We start from the raw sequence: 22,801 nt of genomic DNA, 5'->3' as shown, positions 1-22,801 counted from the left end.
AGTAATGACAACAGAGAACTTGACGACCAACGTGTTAGTAGACACCAGTAGTGACAACAGAGAACTTGACGACCAACGTGTTAGTAGACACCAGTAGTGACAACAGAGAACTTGACCACCAACGTGTTAGTAGACACCAGTAGTGACAACAGAGAACTTGACGACCAACGTGTTAGTCTACACCAGTAGCGACAACAGAGAACTTGACCACCAACGTGTTAGTCTACACCAGTAGTGACAACAGAGAACTTGACGACCAACGTGTTAGTCTACACCAGTAGCGACAACAGAGAACTTGACCACCAACGTGGTAGTCTACACCAGTAGTGATAACAGTCCGGTCGAGTCGTGAGATTCCGCCGTACGTCCGCGGGGCGTGCGCTAACACAGACTTGGCTTTCAAGGGTGACGCAACTTATTAAAGGGGGGCATTTATTTAACGGTGGTGCAATAACTACGGGTTAACTTGCCTTGTCCGCCACTCTCCACCCCTCCCCCCGCAACTCCTTATGCAATCATCAGTGCAACGAATGCTGTCAATGCACGTCGCGCGGGGCGAGGACGTGAATACACGCGCTTGGCAAACACAGCAGTGGCAGGGATTATTGTGAATAGCTATTCGGAAGGGACAACTCATTTTGCTGTATTGGCACGGCTGGCACCACGAGTGTGTGTCTGTGTGTCTGTGTGTAGCCGGAGAGAACGGAGCCGGGGGATGGAGTGAGCGGCGTCAGGGGGTCCGAGGATGGGGCCCCTTGTGGAACACCGCAACGTGGATGTTGGCAGTGCCGGATTATGCGAGTAGCAAAAGTAGTTGCTTATGTAGCTGCTACATATGGAGCTGCTACACAAGCAGCTGAAGCAGCTGCTACATATGCAGCTGAAGCAGCTGCTACTTAAGCAGCTGCTACATATGCAGCTGCTACTTAAGCAGCTGAAGCAGCTGCTACATATGCAGCTGAAGCAGCTGCTACTTAAGCAGCTGCTACATATGCAGCTGCTACATATGCAGCTGAAGCAGCTGCTACTTAAGCAGCTGCTACATATGCAGCTACTACTTATGGAGCTGCTACATATGCAGCTGCTACTTATGCAGCTGCTACATAAGCAGCTGCTACATATGCTACTTAAGCAGCTGCTACATATGCAGCTGCTACTTATGCAGCTGCTACACATGCAGCTGCTATACATGCAGCTGCTACACATGCAGCTGCTACACATGCAGCTGCTACACATGCAGCTGCTACACATGTAGCTGCTACACAAGCAGCTGCTACACATGCAGCTGCTACACATGCAGCTGCTACATATGCAGTTGCTACATAAGCAGCTGCTACATATGCAGCTGCTACATAAGCAGCTGCTACATATGCAGCTGCTAAATAAGCAGCTGCTACATATGCAGCTGCTACATATGCAGCTGCTACATAAGCAGCTGCTACATAAGCAGCTGCTACATATGCAGCTGCTACATAAGCAGCTGCTACATATGCAGCTGCTACATAAGCAGCTGCTACATAAGCAGCTGCTACATATGCAGCTGCTACTTATGCAGCTGCTACATAAGCAGCTGCTACATATGCAGCTGCTACACATGCAGCTGCTACACATGCAGCTGCTACACATGCAGCTGCTACACATGCAGCTGTTACACAAGCAGCTGCTACACATGCAGCTGCTACACAAGCAGCTGCTACACAAGCAGCTGCTACACATGCAGCTGCTACACATGCAGCTGCTACATAAGCAGCTGCTACATATGCAGCTGCTAAATAAGCAGCTGCTACATATGCAGCTGCTACATATGCAGCTGCTACATAAGCAGCTGCTACATAAGCAGCTGCTACATATGCAGCTGCTACATAAGCAGCTGCTACATATGCAGCTGCTACATAAGCAGCTGCTACATATGCAGCTGCTACATAAGCAGCTGCTACATAAGCAGCTGCTACATATGCAGCTGCTACTTATGCAGCTGCTACATATGCAGCTGCTACATAAGTAGCTGCTACATAAGTAGCTACTACACATGTAGCAGCTGCTACATATGCAGCTGCTACATATGCAGCTGCTACTTATGGAGCTGCTACATATGCAGCTGCTACTTATGCAGCTGCTACATATGCAGCTGCTACACATGCAGCTGCTACACATGCAGCTGCTACACATGCAGCTGCTACACAAGCAGCTGCTACACATGCAGCTGCTACATAAGCAGCTACTACATAAGTAGCTGCTACATATGTAGTAGCTTCGGGCCCCCGCACTTTCAAGGGCCCCGCGCTAAACGCTTTCAAGCTATCAACTCCGGTTCAGTGATTCTGCACTTGCTCTACTACTATAGTACTATACCGCCTTCAACTTTCACGATCGACTGGCTGTTTAAGGTTAGCGATTTGTCGTATTATCTGTCCGTATGGCAAATGAGAGAATACAATTACTTTACTGTGCAAGTTAAACAATGTACGTGTTTTAATAGTTACGTTTTTTTAGTTTTTAACTCAGGGCCCCTTGATGACATATTCTACAGGCCCCGCAACTAGCTTCATCCGGCACTAGCACGTGCGGCTCCGAAGGCGCGTGCGGTTTCCTGACGGGTCGCTTCATGCCGCGCGTTATTCACGTGGCATTGCGGCTCTGGAAATACCCAGTTGTTTTTACCGAATTCGACAACTAACAAAAACGTCTCTTCTCGTGATTTTTTTGGTTGCCCGAACACTGAGCTGAGACGGTTCCTTATTACGGAAACACACTTTGACACTGGCAAGAAAGGTATCCCCGTGATAAAGCTGCTCACGCCGAGCTGTAAATGTTCTGGCAACGTGGATTGTCTTTGCACCGTTCGCCTTTTGGCGTTCACTGGTTGAGACTAGGCTATGAAGAAAGCTGTCTCTGGTGTAGGGCAATCAGTGTCAAAGACAAATGCATCGTATTGTCACAGCAAGTTTGCTTGCATGTTCACGACAAGTACTGTATGAGGTTAATGCAGGACTTGATTCCTAGCAAAATGTTTCTATTTGGCGTTTGAACATCTTAGCACCTTTCTAGATTTGAAGCTTTCGTGACTGCAAGGATTCATACTTTTTTCCGGTAAAGTCACGTGGGTAAAATAAAATAGAACAATTAAATCACGACGCTTCGGAGGCAACACAAGCTTCCGTCTTCAGGTGGAAACAGTCACAGCAGAATATCTGTGTCAAGTGTGTCAAAAACTAAAAAGTATTAATCTTAGCGCCTGTTTCATTGCCAGAAAGGCTAAACACCTATTTTTATTTTTCATAGAGAGGGAGCGGTTTGAGAGGTGAGAGCGAAACGGAGAGAAGCGTTTGCTGGAGATGTCTACGTAATTGTAGAGATGTTCAAGCAGGATTGAATAGTTCGATGCCTTATGGTGGAAACTAAACAAAAAAGTAAACCATTTTTATTTATTTTACCAGGTCAGGCCCACTGAGCTATGTAGCTCTTTTTCAGAAGCTACCTGGCCACAAATAATAGCCTAACGAAGTGGCTTACCACGTGGAAATTTAAAGCAGCAATACACTTTAAACGCATGTTTCTAAATGTGGAGATAAAAACCGGAGGACCCAGATAAAAATCCTCGCGACCGCGGGGAGAGAGAGAGAGAGAGACGCAAACTCTAAATATACAGCAGGGGGGTCAGGATCGAACCCACGAAGTCCTGTATACCAGGCGAGGCAGATAACATCTCCTAGCCACCGTGGCACCCTCTCGCGTTACATCACGATAGTGGTCTGAACAAGTCACCCACCGGTTTAGATATTTAGCAAATGGGAGGAAATCAGACTACCTGGACAGATTAAAAAAAAACCACTCACGCATACAATGGAATGGCACTTTAAACGTCCATAACAGGTGTATTCAAGAACCCAAATTCCGTACCGTCATCCCCTGGCCACCCTGCAACCAGACAGGGCTGGGAATTTCACAAATCTCGACGCGATCCACCAAGGAGCCCTTGCCTCGAACGTGCTGGATGATGTGACTGCACCACCATGGCCCGAGTGCAACTCCACTTGCCGTGATTCGGGTCGGACCATGTGCACGATTATACAGCGTTGCTTTCACCATTGCGCACGGCTACACTATCGCGTTGCGTGACATCTGTGCGCTGTCACCAGCAATAACAAAACACACACGCGCGCGTGTGCGTTTGTGTGCGCGTGTGTGTGTGCCGGATGCACCGCGGGGAGCGGTGGTGCAGCGGTTAGCGCGCCGCGCCACGGACCCGGCGAACCGAGTTCGATTCCCGCTCGCGGCCACCAACACCGGTGACGATTATCTGAACCGGTCCTGGGCCTCCCCTAGGTCTACTCAGCCTCAAATGAGTAACCCTGGTGCGATGGGGGGACAAAGGCGGCTGGCGAGTGGTGTTTGGCCACTCACCCCCTCGTGTGCCGGTCGCCGGCCTTCATAGGTGCGACTGGCAAACAGCACTTGCCCCAGCAGTCTGTTGAGGCTATACGGGGGATCTTTGTCTTTGCAGGATGCACCACCACCACCAGCAGCAGCAGCGTGACTAAGAGACAAGAGTGTGCCGTTGCGCGAGTTCGAATCGTTTGAATCACACTGGCCACCCTTCCTGTCCCTATTAAACGCGAAACATTCCTTAGTAAGTAGCCCACACGTGCATAGAGTTACACTTCTCATTCGCAGGAGGTAGCCGTGAGAGAGAGAGGGATGGTTGTGGTGGTGGTGGTGGGGGGGGGAGGTCAACATCAGAGGTGTGTGGATGGGGCAAGGTGGGGGGGGGGGGGGGGTGCCCACGTTTTATTCCCAAAGCGTTTGGTCGAGTCACGGAGAAGGGATAAACTCCCGCGCGTCAAGCCGTCCACGCGTTCCCAGGTCCTCCGCCGGTCCTCCTGACCGCGCGACTGACTCTCATGGCACGACCACCGCACGTGCCTCTCGTCGAGAATCTGAATATTTATTTAGTTACACCGGAGGCATCCGACGAGCTATGAAGCTCTCTTATTTTTTTTTCACACGCACACGCGCGCGCGGATGGCCGGGTCGGACCATGTGCACGGCCTCCACGCCTCAAACTCGGATCACCGCGGTGGCCGTGAGCGTGGTTCACGTGGGCCCTGCCCCACCACCCCCCCCTGACCAATTCCACCCTCCCACCCTCACCCTCCACAGCCTGTGGACCACGGTGTAGTTGCACAATCGATAGCCGTACCGCTGGGCACCACGGTGTCGGGATGTCAACTGCCTCGCCTGGTATGCATGACGTCGCGGTTTCAAACCCGACCCTGACGCTGCCTGTCTATTTGGAGTTTTGAATGTTACCCCCGTGGTCACGTGGATTTCTCTCGACGTCCTCCGGTTTTTTTTCCTCCACGTTTAGGAACATGCGTTTTAGGAGTGTTTGTCTGCTGTACGTTTCCACGCGACAAACCACTTCGTTGAACTATCATTTGTGGCCAGGTCACTTATGAAAAGAGCTAGTGGTCCTTACCTGGTAAAGTAAAAGTTTCATTGCTTCATCTCCGTCAAAGTGTTGTCTCATCGGTGGAAATTCCACATTCTAAAGGTTGATGCCAATCTTCCCACTGAACAACCACTGTAAAACTCCTCGTACGGTGGTGCTCAATGGAATGCCCTCGGCTTCGTAGGGGACCTCAAGATGCAGTGATGCTGCCCTAAGTGCTACGAACAAAATTAAATCACAAACACGATTAAATGGTTTCTAAATCGCCTCCTTTGCCGAGATGCAACGTGGCTGGAAATTAAAGACTTGTATCACTTACAATGCTTATTACAAGGCATTTTTGTATGTTGAACTTCTTTCACAACGTACATAGCCAATCATGCTGTTCGGAGATGAGGGAATTTTTGTTTTTACTGGTGCAATGTCCGTATCGTATTTCTAGAGTTAATGTGTTACACCAGACACCAGAACAAGCAACTCACTTGATGAACATGATCATTTAATTCAAGTTTTGGCAAGTACCTTTTGCTAAAAGTTCACATTATGTGCATGCGTCACCTATACATACGGTATGCATACAACCCAACGATGGCAATCAGAATCATTATAGATATGACAAACGAAAATAAATCCTTCATCAGGGATTGATTATAAACTATATATGGATATAGAAAAGTGTTGAGCGGAAACTTTGTTCCGAACCTCGAATCAGTCAGCGTTGCAACACTCCCGTGTCCCGGTTAACTCGACTCTCCAAGTCTGTGGCCCCTTTAAAAAAAAAAGATGGATTAAACTACCAAATACAAAAGTAATAATCTGGTGGAACCTTCAAAATGTTGGCCTCCAACAAGGGCAGTAACCAACATTGAAAAGTGACTGGATTGTTTCGACTGCGTAATTGTACGCAGTACGTTACTGATGCTAGAGCCAGAAGGGTTGCAATATGGAATACTCAGAAACACCAGGCGGAATGAAGTGGGTGGTCTGTGGAGTCGGAGTTAAGTATGCTGCGTGGAAGGTTAACCTCAAATAAAATGTCCCTTACTAATCCAAGGTTCATGTTTATGGAAAAAAAGCCCCAAAATACCATTAAGTTATTTATTATAGCGAAATAAATGCCAAACATTATTTGCGGCGGGAGAAAATGTGGCTTGAAACTTGCGGTTGGGAGAAATTTCATTTGAAGCGTAGTTTCTCGAGAGCCGTTCCCGAGTCCAGCCCCATCGCACGGTCAGCACCTCCTTCCCTCTACCAGTCTAGGGTTCTCGGCGTCACGTTCAACTTCTATCGGTACACATGTAAACTCGCTCACTGATCGCGGACACCCACGGGCTAGTGGTGTCAAAGTGCTTTGAGGTGGGTGCGGTAATTGAATAAGTGTATATGCCAGTTTAATTTTATTTAAGTTGCGCTGGGATATAGCCCATAGCTGAACTATTATGCCAGCTCTGAACGTCAGTAAAAATAAAACTGGCATGTCGTTTTATTTTACCAGGTAAGGCCCACTGAGCTGTATGGCTCTTTTTCAGAAGCGACCTGGCCACGTAAGATAGCGCAAGGAAGTGGCGTATCACGTGGACATTTATAGCCGCCAAAGGCCCAAAACGCATGCTTCTAAATGTGGAGGGAAAAACCGGAGGACCCAGAGAAAAATACACGTGACCACGGGGAGAACATTTAATCACCACACCCGCCTATTTCCGCAATCCATTTCTCTACAGCACTGATTTCTTTGTTTCCGCGACTCGACTAACCAGAGGACGCCAAAACAGTTGGAGGGATAAACAAATATATATATATTCCCTCTGTTTGTACATGGTGCCGCTGAACGGGAAGTGATGGGCGTTGCTTGGTGAAGTAATCCCCCATTAGCTGCGTCACGCCGCGCGAAACTCCTCGGCGGTTTCCCGGCCCAGGATGGCGTGGGCCAGGGCAACCATTGTCAAGAATATTAGAATCAGAATCGTTATTTTTATTGGTGGAATCCGATGAGCTATAAAGCTCTTTTTCACAGATGCCCAGTAGGGGTGGGTGAGAACGTAACATTTTTTTAGCCAACTCTTTTTAGCCGATTAATCGCCTCAATGGACGAATCGTCCCAGCTCCAAACTAGATCCTCGTAGTCCTATTGACCCACAATTCTTATAGGCGGCAACGAAGTTACCGATGGACGAATCAATTGAGGGCTTGAGGAGGTGGTGGTGGTGGTATGCCCTATAAAAATGAAACCAATTTGACTGAAAATCCTGTATTGATATAGGAGTTGCTGACACATTGATAGTGCCATTTCTCCACGTGTGATGTGCCTTGCAAACCACGAACACAAATAGGAGAGGGCACAGGAGATGTTTTATAAATGAGCTGCATGTGGCTCAATTGAGCTGCTCTTTGTAAGGCAAGAAAATACGAGTCTCACAGGATTCAATGCGAGACAGAGTTAGCAGGTAATTGTTCCTACATGTATACGCGCGCTAGAGTGCTCGCGCGCGTACGCATCGATGCTCGCGCACGTGCGCAGACGTGCGTGGAGGCTCTGCTGGCGACAACAAAAAAAAATGGGCTGCGGTGACATCACCGCCACTTAGTGGGGAACGTCGGTTGCATTGCGTTACTCCACGCATATGCCTCTGTGCACGCACGTGTGCTGCAACGTCAAGGACACTCCACGTGTGCGTAGTGTACAGGATTTAATTTGAAATGTTAATACATAAATTAATTTCAGTAAATGAACAGTCGGCAGTCTTGTTTCACCACCGAAAAATAACGTTTAGGGGTCCCATTGGCATATTGGTCGTCTGGACCAGTTTCCCAGCGGCATCTGTTTTTAAAAAAGCCACAAGCTTGCTGACGAGCATGAGAGAGTTGAAAACCGGCCAGGAGTTTGCCAGCACAAGCAAATACTACTGGAGAACATTCATCCAAGGTGCCGATCGGGTTGATGGAGCTAAATGTTATTTATATTGTGGTGGCATTACAGATCATGTTACATTTATTTATTAAACCCACATCATAATAACCCACAGTCCGTCAAGACGGCACGAGATCATTTTTATACAAACATTGGTTCAGTAATGATGTACCCAACCACCCCCCCCCCGCATATCTTCACGCCTGCCATCGAAAAAACAGGAAGAGTGGCGTTCCCAGCATCACCAAATATAACCCCACCCCCAGTTCACCCTCGATAAAATAAAACTACAACCCACATATTGGCCACGGCCCCGCAAAGGCCACACGACACGAGAACCTTCGTAGATCACGTGGCCCTCAAGCCCACGCGCGGCGGCGCGACGAGGAAGCCCGCGTCAAGCCACCGCTGCCCCCAAGCGCGCGTCCCAGTGCAAAGGGCTTTGACGAAGTGCTCTGCAGTTTCGTGTAAACCCTCGTTGGAGTCGCCCACGGAATAACCACCCCCCCCCCCCCGCCCGCCCGCCCCAGAGGCAACTTCCAAACGCGCGCGCTGTTCCAAACGCGCGCGCTGTTCCAAACGAGACGCTCTCGTGCGGCCTTGTCGGCCCACGCGTGGGCAAGCGGATGAGGCGGGCGGGCGAGAGAGCAAGAGCGGGCAAGGTTCCCTGTCCACCGCCAAGTCACTCTTGCTTGTCGACGGGCTCGAGTCTCCATGCGCCGGTCAGGTAGCGCAGGCGGATGAAGAGCAGGTCCCGGCCCATCTGCACCCAGCTCCAGAAGGGAGTCAGCTTGGATCCTGCGGGCAGAATTGCACGGTTGCCAAGCAGGAATGGTACGAAGGCGGAAGTGTCTCCGTGCACGGTGAATACAAGGGGTAGGCGGTAGGGAGCGTCGATAAAAAGGTTTCTTCCATTTTTTTCTGGCAACAAAAGAGCTGTGCTAAGATGCTAAAACACCGAACTGAAACCTTTTTACGAGGAATCATGTTACTGCGTTAACCACACTGCTTGTGGTCAGAATGCGAACAAAAAACAAACTCTGATAATATCTGTGGCATTGTCCTTGAAACTGATTGGTCCACACCAGAGACAGCTTTCTTTTGAGCCTCGTCTCAAACGGTTGTTAGACCAGAGGACGTCAAAAGGCGGAGGGGTCCCATGAGGTAGTGAGCGTTGTTACCGACGGCACCACAGCCACCAACGATAGAAATTCCACATTCCCACGGTGGGGTTCAGTCTTTCCGAAGGAGCGCTGTTGACTTTCGACAAACACATTTTGTTTACTCTGGCGGGATCGCAGGCTACAAAGTTAACCTCAAAGCGGGATTTGAACTCGGAACCTTTCCGAATCTTAGTCAGACATCCCAAGCAGTGCCACCCAGCTGGATGATAAGTGACAGCTACACATATATACTCGTGTGTGTAAATATATCTCGCCTCCTCTGCCCGCCCAGCCTCCGCTATTATTTTATTGTTTCCCTTCAACGTGACTTTACCGAAAGAGATAAGAATATAAGTACAAGCACTTAGACCGCGTATGCAAGTGGGCAATCAACGTACCCTCAATCTCCGTCCACCTGACGGCCACCTCCGCGACAGGGATGCTCAAGCACTGTGCGATGTACAAGAGCTCAACATCAAAGGCCCTGAGAGAAAACACAACAGCAAGCACGTGTGTTAAATACGACGCACCGAGCACAAAGTGTACCGGATGTTTGTTGGCCACTGCTGGTGGAAAGGTCTCCACTGAATACGGTGCTAGGGAGGCCCCTATAGAGGCTCTTTGGTCTAGTCTTGAGCTGGCCAGACATCTAACAAGGGGTGGAAGCGAGCGAACTTATATCCCACCACACATTGACCTGCCGACTGACTGTCGTGGATTCATCGTTTGGCTGGCCATCGAACAAAGACGGTCACCGCATCACGTGCGTTCAGGTGCGCTCCTGGCGGCCGTCTGGAACGCTCTCCCGTTCTGATATCAGGAAGCCAGTGGAGCTTTAAACGTTAAAATCTATGTTGATAACTTATTTCTTTAGGACTGCTTTTTGTGTTTAGTTTGTTCGTCCTTCCCACACACACATCAGATCAGCACGGTTGGCTACGTACGGTGCGAAATAAGTTCAATACGCACACGTACATCGTGAATTCTTGCTGGGCGGGCAGAGGAGGCGAGATTTAAGAAAACCTTCCCATCGCTTCAATCGCCCCAGCAAAATGACAAAACTGCCGAACTCTGGATCGCAAGTCCAAATGTGCGAACCGCTGCACCACGGCAGCATCAAGATTACACCCACGCTGAGAAACATTTATACTCTTTGGTTCTATTCGGTAAAGTCACGTAGGTAAAAAATAAAACAACAAAAAATCACGACGTTTCGGCCACAACACAAGCGGCCTTCGTCAGGCGAAGGGACCAGGCTGTCTCGAGGACAGCGCTGGAGTGAAACACAGCCACGCTCAGACCGCGACCTTTAAGCTGTGTGCGAGGAAACAAGGTGCCTTGACAAAGGAATTAGCATAAAAATGAGCATTTGATTGGCCGACTTAGCATGATGAACGGTGTAGAGGTGGTGTACATGCGGGTGAACATGCCGGTTAGCGCGGGGGGGAGTTTACCTGTGTTGTGGCCGAAACGTCGTGATTTTTGTCGTTGTATTTTTTACCCACGTGACTTTACCGAATAGAACCAAAGAGTATGGATCCTTGCAGTCACGAAAGCTTTAAATCTAGAATTGCGAAACACTCGTCACGTGTTTATCTGCTCTCGTCACAAACGCCCTCTATGCAGACATCTTTTTCTCCCACAAAACCAACGAGTCGGAAAATAAAACACATTTTTGCGCAACAACACTCCTCCCCACTCGCTTGGGTTTTCTCCCACAACCACACGGCAGCAAGCAAAGTCATTCCCACTGGCGCGACGACGGACGCCGCTTGCACGTCACGTATTTTTGACGCGGGCGCGCGCTACGACGGCGCTCCGTGGGACCGCGTCATGGAGACGCGTGGTGCATTTCAACAACCGTCTCGAACGCGTATCCACTTATAATCATTTACATTCACCCCCCCCGCCGTTGGGAAGGAGTTGAGTCTATCCGTCCGAGTCAAATAACAAATTCTCGCGTACACCAATGATTTACAGTATTGATCTCGTGCAACTCACCCCCCCCCCCCCACTACCTTTCATCATTCAGTTGAACAGAAACATATTTATCAGGAAAACGACTCGAGTCATGGCTCTTCACATAGGTCACTGCCCGCAACATTAGCCGACTAAAGATTTTTTTGTTTTTACGTTAACGGGCAGTGTTAATGCGCTAATGGTGGTCTATTGTTTTTTTTAATTGTATTTCAGTCAGAAAAGTATCTTAATGCAGTTGCTGCCCCAAACACACGTATATCAGTAGTCGTGTTGTTTGGAAATCCTCCAAATCAAGTTGTATTTATAAGTCACTTTCGCTTTGTTTGCAATAAAGCCATTGATCCAATTTAGTACCACATTAATTATTACATCTACAAAGAGAATTAACTGTTGTCTTGAGCCAACCATGTAAATAATGATGCTATCTGTAAGGGAAGTTACTCTCTCAGACATGCCTCCCACTACTTTTATATTTATTTGTAAACACTGCCAAGTCGGTAAAGAATCACAAATTAAACCTGGCCAATGTTTCGGTGCCAGTCTCCTTTTTGTTCCTATTAAAAGAGCGAGCGATCCTGACTTGGTTCCAGATTCCAGACTTCAGCGAGAGTTCGGTAATATATGAGCGTACAATGGAAAATTTTACCATTTCATAGCACTCTGCACCCACTGAATAAGAACTTCGTGGAGTCTTTAAATCCTCGCAAATCCGATACAAAGGCCACGTTTTCCAGGAATCCAAACGAATCATGAAAGTAAGCTATGTAAAAAAAACACTGCACAAATATGATTCATAAATGTCTTAAACTATTTTTTTTTTATTTGACAGATAACGCTCACTGAGCTTTTAGCTCTTTTTCAGAAGCGACCTGGCCACAAATGATAGCTCAACGAAGTGGCTTACAAGATAGACATTTATAGCAGGCAAACACTCTAAACGCACACTGATTCTAAATGTGGAGGGACAAACCTGGAGGGACAAACCTGGAGGACCTGAGGAAAAAGTCACGCGACCACAGGGAGAGAGACACGCAGACTCCAACTAAACAGGTGTCAGGCTCGGGATCGAACCTACGACCTCCTGTAAACCCGGCGAGGCAGTTAACATCTCGCAACCGCGGTGCCGCTGCCAGTGAGTTGCCGCTATCTGAAAGATGGTGATGTGAAATTTGGTTGCCAGGGACAGTTTCAGATCACTCACGGTGCAGTCGGGAAATTCTGTGACATCGCATCAGCCACTGATATTTATGAATGTTAAACAAACCCACTGTAATGTGTCGGTGCAGTCCGGCTTCAAGGTAGTTGCGGGTAGTGCAATATTTGGCTTTTTAAGAGAGCATGCAATTGACTCAAGTTGATAGGCTGGAAACAAATATTTACTGAACATTACTTTAGGACAAAATGTGCAAACACGTTTTCCCACCGATATTTAAAAACGGGGCGGGTAACAATAGCTGGTAATGAGAAACGTTAAAAATACCACTCGCTACAATCTACAAGATCACTATTTAAATAAACGGTTTATTATTACTCGGTGCCACAAGGCTCCCCCCCCCCCCCCCCCCTTGGCCGTCGTGCGGTGAAACCCGGTCTCGTGGAACCCAGTTCTGACACCAACGAGTGGCTCCGCCGTCTTCCCACAGCTCAAGGGGCCGCGGTGACGGCAGCAACTGGGGCGCCCCCAGCTGTCACCGTCGGCCAAAGCAACGCGCAGCGACAAGTGCTTCAGCGCACCGCCAGCAGGGCTCGAAAAAAAAATGAAAACCCTCGGAAGCTCCGACGGCGCTTTCGAGCTGAATTTGAAAGCGACCTCCGAAAGCGCGGCCGCAAATTACACATTTCCCACCCTCCCCCCCCGCTACAACCGCGGGCGTATTCCACCGGCGCGAGTCCGAACCCGATCTCCCCCCGACGGTTTCCGAGAGTTTCTTTCTTGCCGTCCGCGGCCACGGCGGCACCGACACCTGTCTGTTGCCGTTTCTGTCGGCGCTGGTGACCTGCCAAAAGGACGCGGTGCCCAGTCGTGTCTGCCCGTGTCAACAGAAATGCAGGACACGACACCGGCGATGCCACGTACGGACGGACGGACGGACGCACGGTTGGGGGTCCCCGCAGCGGCAGCAGCAGCTTGTGACCCTGGTGCCCAGGCAACTATCTCTTGCTTCCGCCCCGCCCACCCGCCAGCTCAGTCGCCCGCCTGCCAGCCAGCCAGCCAGTCAGCCAGCCAGCCAGCCAGTCAGCCCACACCCCTCACAGCTCCCGGCACACATGCAGGCCGGATCGTGAGCTGGCACAGTCACCGGATTGTGTTACTGCCACGCAGCACATCGTGACCACCCGTCACAGCACAAAGGGGGCCCCTCATTGCACTTTCAATTCTCAAACCGCGCTGCCCAAAACGGGCTTTTGTTTGCTTATTAATAATTATATTTTTTTCACATTTCATGTCCATGGCAGGCATGTGGCAGCTTCCCGTCAGTTAATTTCGGCAATTAAGCGAATGTAAAGCGTCTTTTGAGGGATATACATTGCGTGTGAAGTACCATTGGCTTTAACACAGAGGCTTTCAGAACCAATATCCAAAACATAGGTTTTTTTGGGTTAGATCGCGTAACTATATAAATGTGTCATTAAACCCGCCACCACCCAACACGGCCAATTAGTAAGGTTTGTCACGTAAACAGCACATGCCAATCTGATTGTAAATGTTGTGGATTTGTTCCCCAACACACCGGTGTGCTGTACAAGTAACGAATTGGCCACGTTCTGTTTACGTGACAAACCTTACTAATTGGCCGTGTCGGGTGGTGGAGGGTTTAACGACACATTTATATATTTACGCGATCTAACCCAAAAAATAAACCTCTATTACGGAGTACCATCGCCGCTTCGGTTATCTGCAAGACCGGCCAGCGTCTTCCCCTGCTTGCTGGCCAATGGCAGGACCCAGTGTCTTCATTGACCGGTCAACTCTCAATAGAAGCTTGCTCACGCTGAGCTGCTGCTGCAGAATAACAACTCATCCTCAAAGGAGATCAATACTGGATGTCGGAAAACCATTTGCGGTACGGTATGCCGGCTGATGCAAACATCTGTGGTAGGTTAAAGTGTGGGTAACTTCCCATTCCGACTCGTCCTGGGTGCGTACAGTACAGTATACGGTAAACCCGTGCCAACAAGATTTCACGATAACTAAAGTGCTGGGTCCAGGGATTAAACCGTAGAGTATTTATTGGAATCTTCCACAAAGTGTAAAGAGCGAAAGGGTTCTTCTCTAACTGGGCGAGCAAAGCCACGTCCCAGAGAGCAATAACGGGCCCACATTTGGTTTCCAGATGGGTGAAAGTGAGGCAACTGTGATTACAAGGAAGCACTAACTTCAATTTGCCGCTCGTCTTACTAAAGTAACTTTTTTGGTGTTGCGAAATAATCGCGGGCACTTTTGCGGGGGGGGTGGGGGGGGGGTACGGGGGGCAGGGGAGAAAGTAAACAACGGAACTTTCCGCCGATGCCCTGCGATTGGGGCGCGAAGGGCAACACACGGTGCCGGGGTATGGCGAGTGAGTGGCCGCGTGTGCAAACTCCAGCACAGACACTCGTGACAAAGACAGAGAATCCCTCCAACCCTCCCCCCCGCCGCCCCCCCCCGTCCCATAGCCTTCAACAGAATGTTGGGGCGAATGCGGTTAGCGAACACATATTGAGGTTGGCACGGCACACAAGGGGGTGGTGGTGGTGGGATCACCACATGATGCCCGGCTGCCTTTGTCTCGTGGTTTTAAATGCCTGGCCAGGTACCCATTTGAGGTGGAGGTGACCTAGGGTAAAGTCAAAAGACCGCTTCAGACATCACTCGCCGCTGATGTTATTTGTGGCGACCACTTCCGGAATTGAACTCAGGTTGCCGTTACATACCCACCGGGCACTAATTTTATGCTAAGTAAACCTAGCAGAGGTCCAGACCATCTTCAGATGTCAATCGGTATTTCTGGGACGCAATGTTACAAGTAGATCAATACGCTCGTGATGCGTGCCACAAAAAAAAATCAACGTTTGTATTCGTGCACGTTGCATGCCGTGAGTTCACATGCCCGCGAGAGCTACTCAAGGCACCACAATCTAAAAAGAAACGATTCTCGAATCCAAATCGCTGCCGCGAAACCGTGACAATGCCATCAAATCACAGGCCGAGTCTCGCAAAGCCAAACGAAGAATTCTTTAGCGTCGAGTGACCGTTCTGCGAGCCACATAGCGGCAGAGAACCAATGATCAATAAAGCATGTAGGTATTTATTAAATTAACGAAATTATTCAGTGGCCCGGAACAGCTACTACGGCCGGAGGGCATACCGGGCAAACGAGGGCTCGCGATCGGCAAACACGCCAACGGCAACACCGGGGGGGGCGTGGGTGGGGGGGGCGGATTTTTCTCCGGCTCCTCCGGTTTTTCCCTCCACATTCAGAGTCAACGTCACGCATTTAGAGACACATGGCCGCTGTGAATTTCCACGCGACGACACGCCACTTCGTCGCGCTATCGATTTGCTGACGGCCAGGTCGCTTCCGGAAAAAAAAGACCCGAGTAGCTCAGTGGTGGGGGGTGGGCCCTCAACCTGGTTAAAATAAAAAAAATATGTAGGTCGGGTTAAGAGTGACGCGGATGGGTGGCCACGCGGGGGAGGGGGGGGTGTGGGTGTGGGTGTGGGGGATGAGGTGGGGGGGAGAGACCCGCCCCCGACGTACCAGCGCTCGACGTGAAGGTTGGAGAAGGTGCGCAGGGCGGCGGCGCGGCTCAGCAGCTTGAAGCCGCACTGCGTGTCGCGCACCCCCCGTACGCACAGCAGCCACACGAGGAAGTGGAAGCCGTACATGAGCAGCGTGCGCAAGTAGGAGCGCTGCGGTGCCGTTGTGGGATTTGGTAGAGGGGGAGGGGGGTAGAGAGGAGATGGAACGCATGGGGGGAGGGGGGGGGATGGTGTGTGGAAGGAGGGAACGTTTAAAAGGGGGGCACAGGGTTAGGATTGGGAGAGGTCATTGTGGGGACGAGGGTAGGACACGAAAACATTAGAACCGAAGTAACATGAAAATAACACATTTCTGTCCCAACTTGATTGCAGTCGTGCTCATGGCATTATGGCAGGAAGGCGAAAAGTCAATTCGGAATGCGCGCAGAGCCGCGCATCACCATGAGAGAACGTCCCTGCAGGGGACAACATAGCAGAATCCCTTATGAGACCCCCTTCATTTTTTGTTTATGCAATCGCGGCTCCGATACAGAAGCACACTCTCGTCACACTGCATCCAAAGCGATATTTTTTTAATGCTCAAAGTTGGGATTTGGCCAAAATAAGTGAGAATTTTTTTTTGTTTCATACGTTGGCTTTTTTGCGTGCAGCCATTGTGTGCGGTAATTGGCTAAGACCGTCAACTCGCTACGCTTGAGAACTCGGTTTAATCGCCAGTGGCTGAACCCCGGATTTGAAACCAGAATCCCTTAAAAAGATACAACCCAAAAAACCAACAGCTGTTACCCAAAAGGCGCACGCACGAGGCTGTACGACAACAAGAGTTTTAGGCATCGTTAGGCGCGGAATAAAAAAAATACTTTTAAAGTTGCGGTCAGACGATCCGACTCTCACTTCCGTGTTGCCACTGCATTGACACTGCATTGACACTGCATTGCCACTGCATTGACACTGCATTGACACTGCATTACAGCATAACGGAACGCTCTCGAAGTGATGTCACTGGTGTCGGAGGCGGTGCGGATGACTGCAATTTGAGAGCATCTTCGAAGCTTCAGCGCATGGCCGAGGGGATGCTTGGGACAGGCAGCCGAGGGTCGGTATCTACACCCGCACAGCCCTTTTGTTAATCCACTGCTGGATGAATCCCTCCCCCAAGTATCTAGAACATAGGCGCTCTGCTTTTTTTGGGTTACCTTTTTCTTTTAGCGACCCTCAGAATACAAGTAAATATCCCCCCACCAACCACCCCCCACGGGCATCTCTGTTGGCAGCTCTCAAAGACATATTCCACATTCACATGGGCAAGGACCAAAGTCTTTCCGTGGGACAATCGCCGCTGGCTTTCCAACCCCGGCGGCGTCACTTTTTTTTATTGACCACAGGAGGATATATATATGGCTGAACGGAATGAAATCGGATATGTACGCACGCAAACATAATACACGCCGAAGCACAAATTGGGCGGTGGCTCCCAGCAAAAAAAAAAAACTCTGCGCGCCGCATGCCGGTACGATCGTCGAAAACGGGCAGATAATAACGAGACTTGACGTTAAGAGCAGCTGCCCAACTAAATACGCGTGACGAATATTGACTCCAAAGCGGAAGCTAAGTGACGTCGAAGAAACAGAGCTGTACGCTAATGAAGAGCGATCCTCTCTTTTTGGTCGCGCTTTGCTACGTCGGACGTAGGATATGCATGCACGGCAAATTAGATGCACGTCAAACAAAAACCTCGCTGCCGCTTTTCCGTCGCTTACGCGCGCAACCGAAACATGACAGGAAAGCTCCGGAAAAAAAAATGCACGGTTAAATAAGCACAACTCTGCTCTGTGTCTCTAAATATAATAAATGCACATTGTGTTCCATCGGTCCAACTGGCTGTCCAGATGCAAATATTTAGTGGCGGAATTTGTTTAAGCAGGTGAAGGTCTGGACTGGGTTTTTCGACATTCTGAGTCTCACCAGCCGAAGTCTGGCTTGGGTTTGTATCTCAAAAAAAAAAAAACAGAGGAGAGGAAAACGGGAGATAAAAAAGAATAAGAGGAATATTTCTGCCAAGACATTTGAAAGGAAGGAAGCAGGGGAAGCAGCCTGAGAAGAGCAGATGCTGTTTATGGGAGGACAGCTGTGCGGAGCGCGGAATCGCGTGAACACGTGCGGGTGTATTTGTGTCTACACGAGTCTCCAGTGAGCCAGCCCGGGTAAGTCTGATCACCCGAAACGGACTGGGCGTGGCAGATCCGTGTCAAACCCACGCACACATACACACACACACGTTTTTGTTATAGCAGTCTGCGCTTGTTCTATGACCAGCGCGCAGTGGGCAGAGCCCGCTGTCGTTCGGTAGGCCCTAATAGCCGCATAAGCAGCATCGAGCCGTAGAGTATTTCCTTATGAGAATGCCACCGCAGAGAAATTTTGTTGTCTTGCCCCCACGGTTTAAAGTGAAAATACATTTGGCCATGGCAATCTTGCCGATACACTCAAATAGCACGTTTTGTTATTGCAAGTAATCTATATTACAAGAATATTTTACTTAGTATTTGTCCGCCTTCATCATATATTCATCATACCAAAATGAGTAAGAGCTTATTTTTGACTAGCAGGAAGCAGGGACCTGTGGTATTGATGATAAGCTACACATAAGTAATGACTTTTGACCTAGGTAAAAAAAAACGGGATCAGCATGTTATACCGTGCTCATCTCATGTCTAAAAACGTCTAAACTCTCTTTCAGTTCCCCTCAATTTCTGTTGAGCTCCATGTTGGGAATAGTGTGTAAAATAAATTAAAACGTGGGTAACACGTGGGAGACAGAAGGAGTTTCCGTGGAGATTTAAACCAAAATTTCACAGCTATTTCTAGTTTCACACAATCAGATTCTCCAAGTGATCATATACAACCTTGAGGAGGGCTCTATACAGTTCAGTCACTTATTGCTGGATCTCTCTCCGTCATCATACAATACAATCTGTGTTTATAAAGCATCTAGATGCGATCACAATTCAAGACTACTGTCTCGGTCACGTATGTTGTCCTGGGCAGTCCCTCGATTTTCTCACAGAGCAATCCATCCACGGGCTGCCAATGCCCATCTCATTTTTCTAGAGCTGCTTTTTACGTTCAGCATTGTTGTTGTCCTTCCCCCGCAGAGTCTGATTGGCGCGGTTGGCTACGTACGGTGGTGCGAGAGAAGTTCAACGTACACAAAAGGCAAAGATCCCCCATATAGCCTTAACAGACTGTAGGGGCAAGTGCTGTTAGCGAGCACCTATGAAGGCCGGAACGGTACACGAGGGGGTGGGTGGCCAGCACCACGCCCGACCGCCTTTGTCTCCCCAGTGGCGACATTTACACACCGCGCCGGATACTAATTTGAGGCCGAGTCGACCTAGGGGAGGCCCGGGACCGGTTCAGATAATCGTCACTGGTGTTTGGCCGTGAGCGGGAATCGAACCCGGGTCGCCAGGTTCATAGCGCAGCGTAGCGCTAACCGCTACACTATCGCTCCCCACGTACACACACACACACACGTACCTACATACGTACCGACGGGGGGTACGAGTCGCGTGTCTCGATGGGGAAAAGGGATTGCCCCACTCTTCGGTGCTCCAGCAAAACAGAAAACACCCCCAAATGAATGTCGCCACCAGTGAGAACATTAGGCTCACTCCAAAGTAGCGCTCGTCGGCGTTTATCAATAATTAACAATGTATTTCAGCGCCAAATAGATTTTTTTTTTTAAAAATTGATTCTCTTTGAAGAAATAGAGTAAACTCGTGTGGACATCCTTGTTGACGGACCGTTTGTGTTTTACTCGTCCCGGATAAAAAAAAAAATAGCCGTGTTGAATTAATGACGAGACCCCTGCTGTTGGTCGCTTTAACGTCGTTTGACGATTCAAGAGGGAACACAGGGAGCTTTATTATTTGTGAGTTCACGTTTGCGGCCGGTAAGATTGTTTTAGCATCTCCCCATTGTCAAAATTTAAGAGAAGACATATTAGGAGGCAATATTGCAATACGTGGGGATATCTTTACACTGATAAATATAGAACGCTTAAATGCCCTTTTTAAATATTCTTGGTTCTTTCGGTAAAGTCACGTAAATAGAAAAAAAAATCTAATGAAAATTAATTATAATTAAAATAATAAAAAAATAACAAAAATAGAATATGAATTCCTGCAGTCACGAAAGTTAAGTCAAAATTTAACTGCCCGTTTTAACTTTTGTACCTGAGTGCAGCGCTCACACCAAAGCTGCACTTTGCTACAATTTGGCATTCATTACATTTTTATAAACCAGTCGTGAAATAACCGTTCCGCATTTAACTGCTCGAATATCGCTTAACGTTTTCTAGACCCTCAAACTACACAACTATTAATGTTAGAGTAAAAAAAACGCTGGTCAGTTTTTTTGTCCAAAATAAATATCCTGATTGCCAACGAGGTGGCGTGTTGCGACGGTTTAGCGGATCGAATCTCCCCCCCTCCCGCCCTCCCTTCGAGCAATGCCGAGGGTCGTAATGATGTCACAGGGTATTTAACATCCACTTCATAGCAGATGGATGCACGTTGGCAATTCGCCCCCCCCCCCACCACCCCCTCCAAAATCATCACATGGTGGCTCGGGGAAGTGAGCACAAGGACACCCCTCCAATATAGAATGACATCACGTCTCGGTAAGAAGGCAAATTAGCGCACGGCTCACTGCCATCTTGGAAGAGCTGCACCGTCGGTCCCGAGTAATGGTTCGCGCAAAAGGCGATTTCTAGACGTCACAAGGAGTGTACCAGGAAGCACACACGATCGGTCCTCCCGTCAAGCCAGGCAGGACCGGTTGTATGGCGACAATCGCGCCTCTTGCCATCCAGAAATAACCTATTGCATCTATTAGGGTGCCCTGTGCTACCATCATTATTTCGTTTCCAGCCTGCACGCACACGCCTGTCTGATGAGTGTCTCAACATTTAAAGAAAGTGTTTCAGAAATAGTTTGAACTGTAGTCAACTACGATCTCGTGTGGGTAGAACCCCCCCCCCCCCCCCCGGCGCATGTTTCCAATGCGCAAACCCCAGCAGCTGGCGAGCGCGGCGGAGTTCTGCAGAGGTTCCTAAATAAAGCCTCGCCGAGAACTACGCCCGCGCATCTCTGGGCCGCCAACAAAAACAGTGGTGACTGTGTTCACCCCCTTCAGAGCAGAAGAAACTGCTGCTGCCCGCGGACACCTCTGCCACAAAGGGGGCAGATTAAAGATGACCCACGGTGGGGTGACTGTGGTCACCAGAACCGAACGATGGACAGACACCTCCATCAACTGCAATCTCCGCCTCCGCTCTCTGGCGGACTGCGCGGAATTAATCACGCTGCTCCCGATGCCATGGCGTGGCTCGCAATCTTCATCCTGGGACGTACACATTTACATGAAAGGTGGGCATGCTTTGTGACGACGAAGGAGCGCAGCGGCGCTCGAGTGTGCGAGCGGCTCACCTGAGCGATGGAATCCTGCTCTAGGTGGGCACGGGACCCACAGGAGATGGCCAGGAGACCCGGCTGGCAGGACAGGGAGACAACGTGGGGGTTTGTTTACACGGTGGTCCGGTTAACGGTCAACAAAAGTCGCAGCCATCGAAATCATCGTGCATTTTGAGACCGGTGTTTTTTTCAAAGTGAATACTTTCAAAAAACACCGTCAGATTTCATGGCGTAAATTCTGTATTTTCTCACGCGCCGTTCATTCAGCTAAGCGTAACCCGCACCGTGAAAGGGTTGCGGTCGACGGGAAACCCAAACTCACCTCTCTCCCCAGGATCTCCTTTTGCGCCGCCTCCAGTTTCTCCAGGTCGGGGAACTTGGTGGCTCCATCGGCGTCTGCCATGAGCAGAGACTCTCCACGCGCACAGAACATGCCCTGCGTTGCGGGGGAAGACATGTCGTCCGTCACACCGGCATTCTTCCACCGCTCTCCCCTGGCTCAGAGACAAAGATCCCATCCGCGTGGCCTTTAAGAGACTATCAGGGCAAGTGCTGTTAACAAGCGCCTAGGTTGCTGCAGTGCACACACAACGGGGGTGGGGGGGGGGTGGTGGCCACAACCATGCTCGGTCACCTTTGGCAGGACAAAGGCACACAGCACCAGGTACACATTTTAATGCTAAGTCGATCTCAGGGAAGGCCCAGGACCGGTTCGGACATCACTCGTAACCGATGTAAGCAAGTGGTGACCGTGAATAGAACTCAGGCCTTGACTTAAAGCTTTCGTGACTGCAGGAATTCATATTCTTGGGCCTTTCGGTAAAGTCACGTAGATAGGTTCAAAGAAAATAACAAAAAATAACGAAAAAAACTACGACGTTTCGATCACTTGTGCTGCGATCGAAACGTCGTAGCTTTTTGTTATTTTCTTTGAACCCATCTACGTGACTTTACCGAAAGACCCAAGAATAAGAACTCAGGCCGTCTGGATCCGGAGCGCAGTGCACTAACCACAGCGCCACCGCTCCCCAAATCTTGTGCAATACACAGGACTCGCGCATGCACACACACACACAC

General features: G+C 49.5%; 1 protein-coding gene across 2 annotated transcripts in view; it reads right to left on the bottom strand.

Annotated features, from left to right (window-relative positions):
• Positions 1 to 5,930: 5,930 nt before the first annotated feature.
• The window catches only part of ALG5 (ALG5 dolichyl-phosphate beta-glucosyltransferase), a 42,522-nt gene continuing 25,651 nt past the window's right edge, over positions 5,931 to 22,801 (bottom strand). For both annotated transcript variants that reach the window (XM_032955211.2, XM_032955210.2), the window contains 5 exons: positions 22,047 to 22,160; positions 21,740 to 21,802; positions 16,246 to 16,397; positions 9,922 to 10,007; positions 5,931 to 9,158 (listed from right to left, as the gene is read on the bottom strand). In XM_032955211.2, the coding sequence (XP_032811102.2) occupies positions 9,043 to 9,158; positions 9,922 to 10,007; positions 16,246 to 16,397; positions 21,740 to 21,802; positions 22,047 to 22,160 (531 nt within the window). In that variant the 3' untranslated portion in view covers positions 5,931 to 9,042. The remainder of the gene's footprint in view (positions 9,159 to 9,921; positions 10,008 to 16,245; positions 16,398 to 21,739; positions 21,803 to 22,046; positions 22,161 to 22,801) is intronic.

The sequence above is a fragment of the Petromyzon marinus genome, chromosome 16 (assembly GCF_048934315.1).
Source record: "Petromyzon marinus isolate PM22_M1 ecotype Great Lakes invasive population chromosome 16, UKy_Petmar_22M1.pri1.0, whole genome shotgun sequence".
Taxonomy (NCBI): domain Eukaryota; kingdom Metazoa; phylum Chordata; class Hyperoartia; order Petromyzontiformes; family Petromyzontidae; genus Petromyzon; species Petromyzon marinus.
Note: the sequence above shows the minus strand (reverse complement) of the source record. Positions and strands in the feature narration are given on the sequence as shown.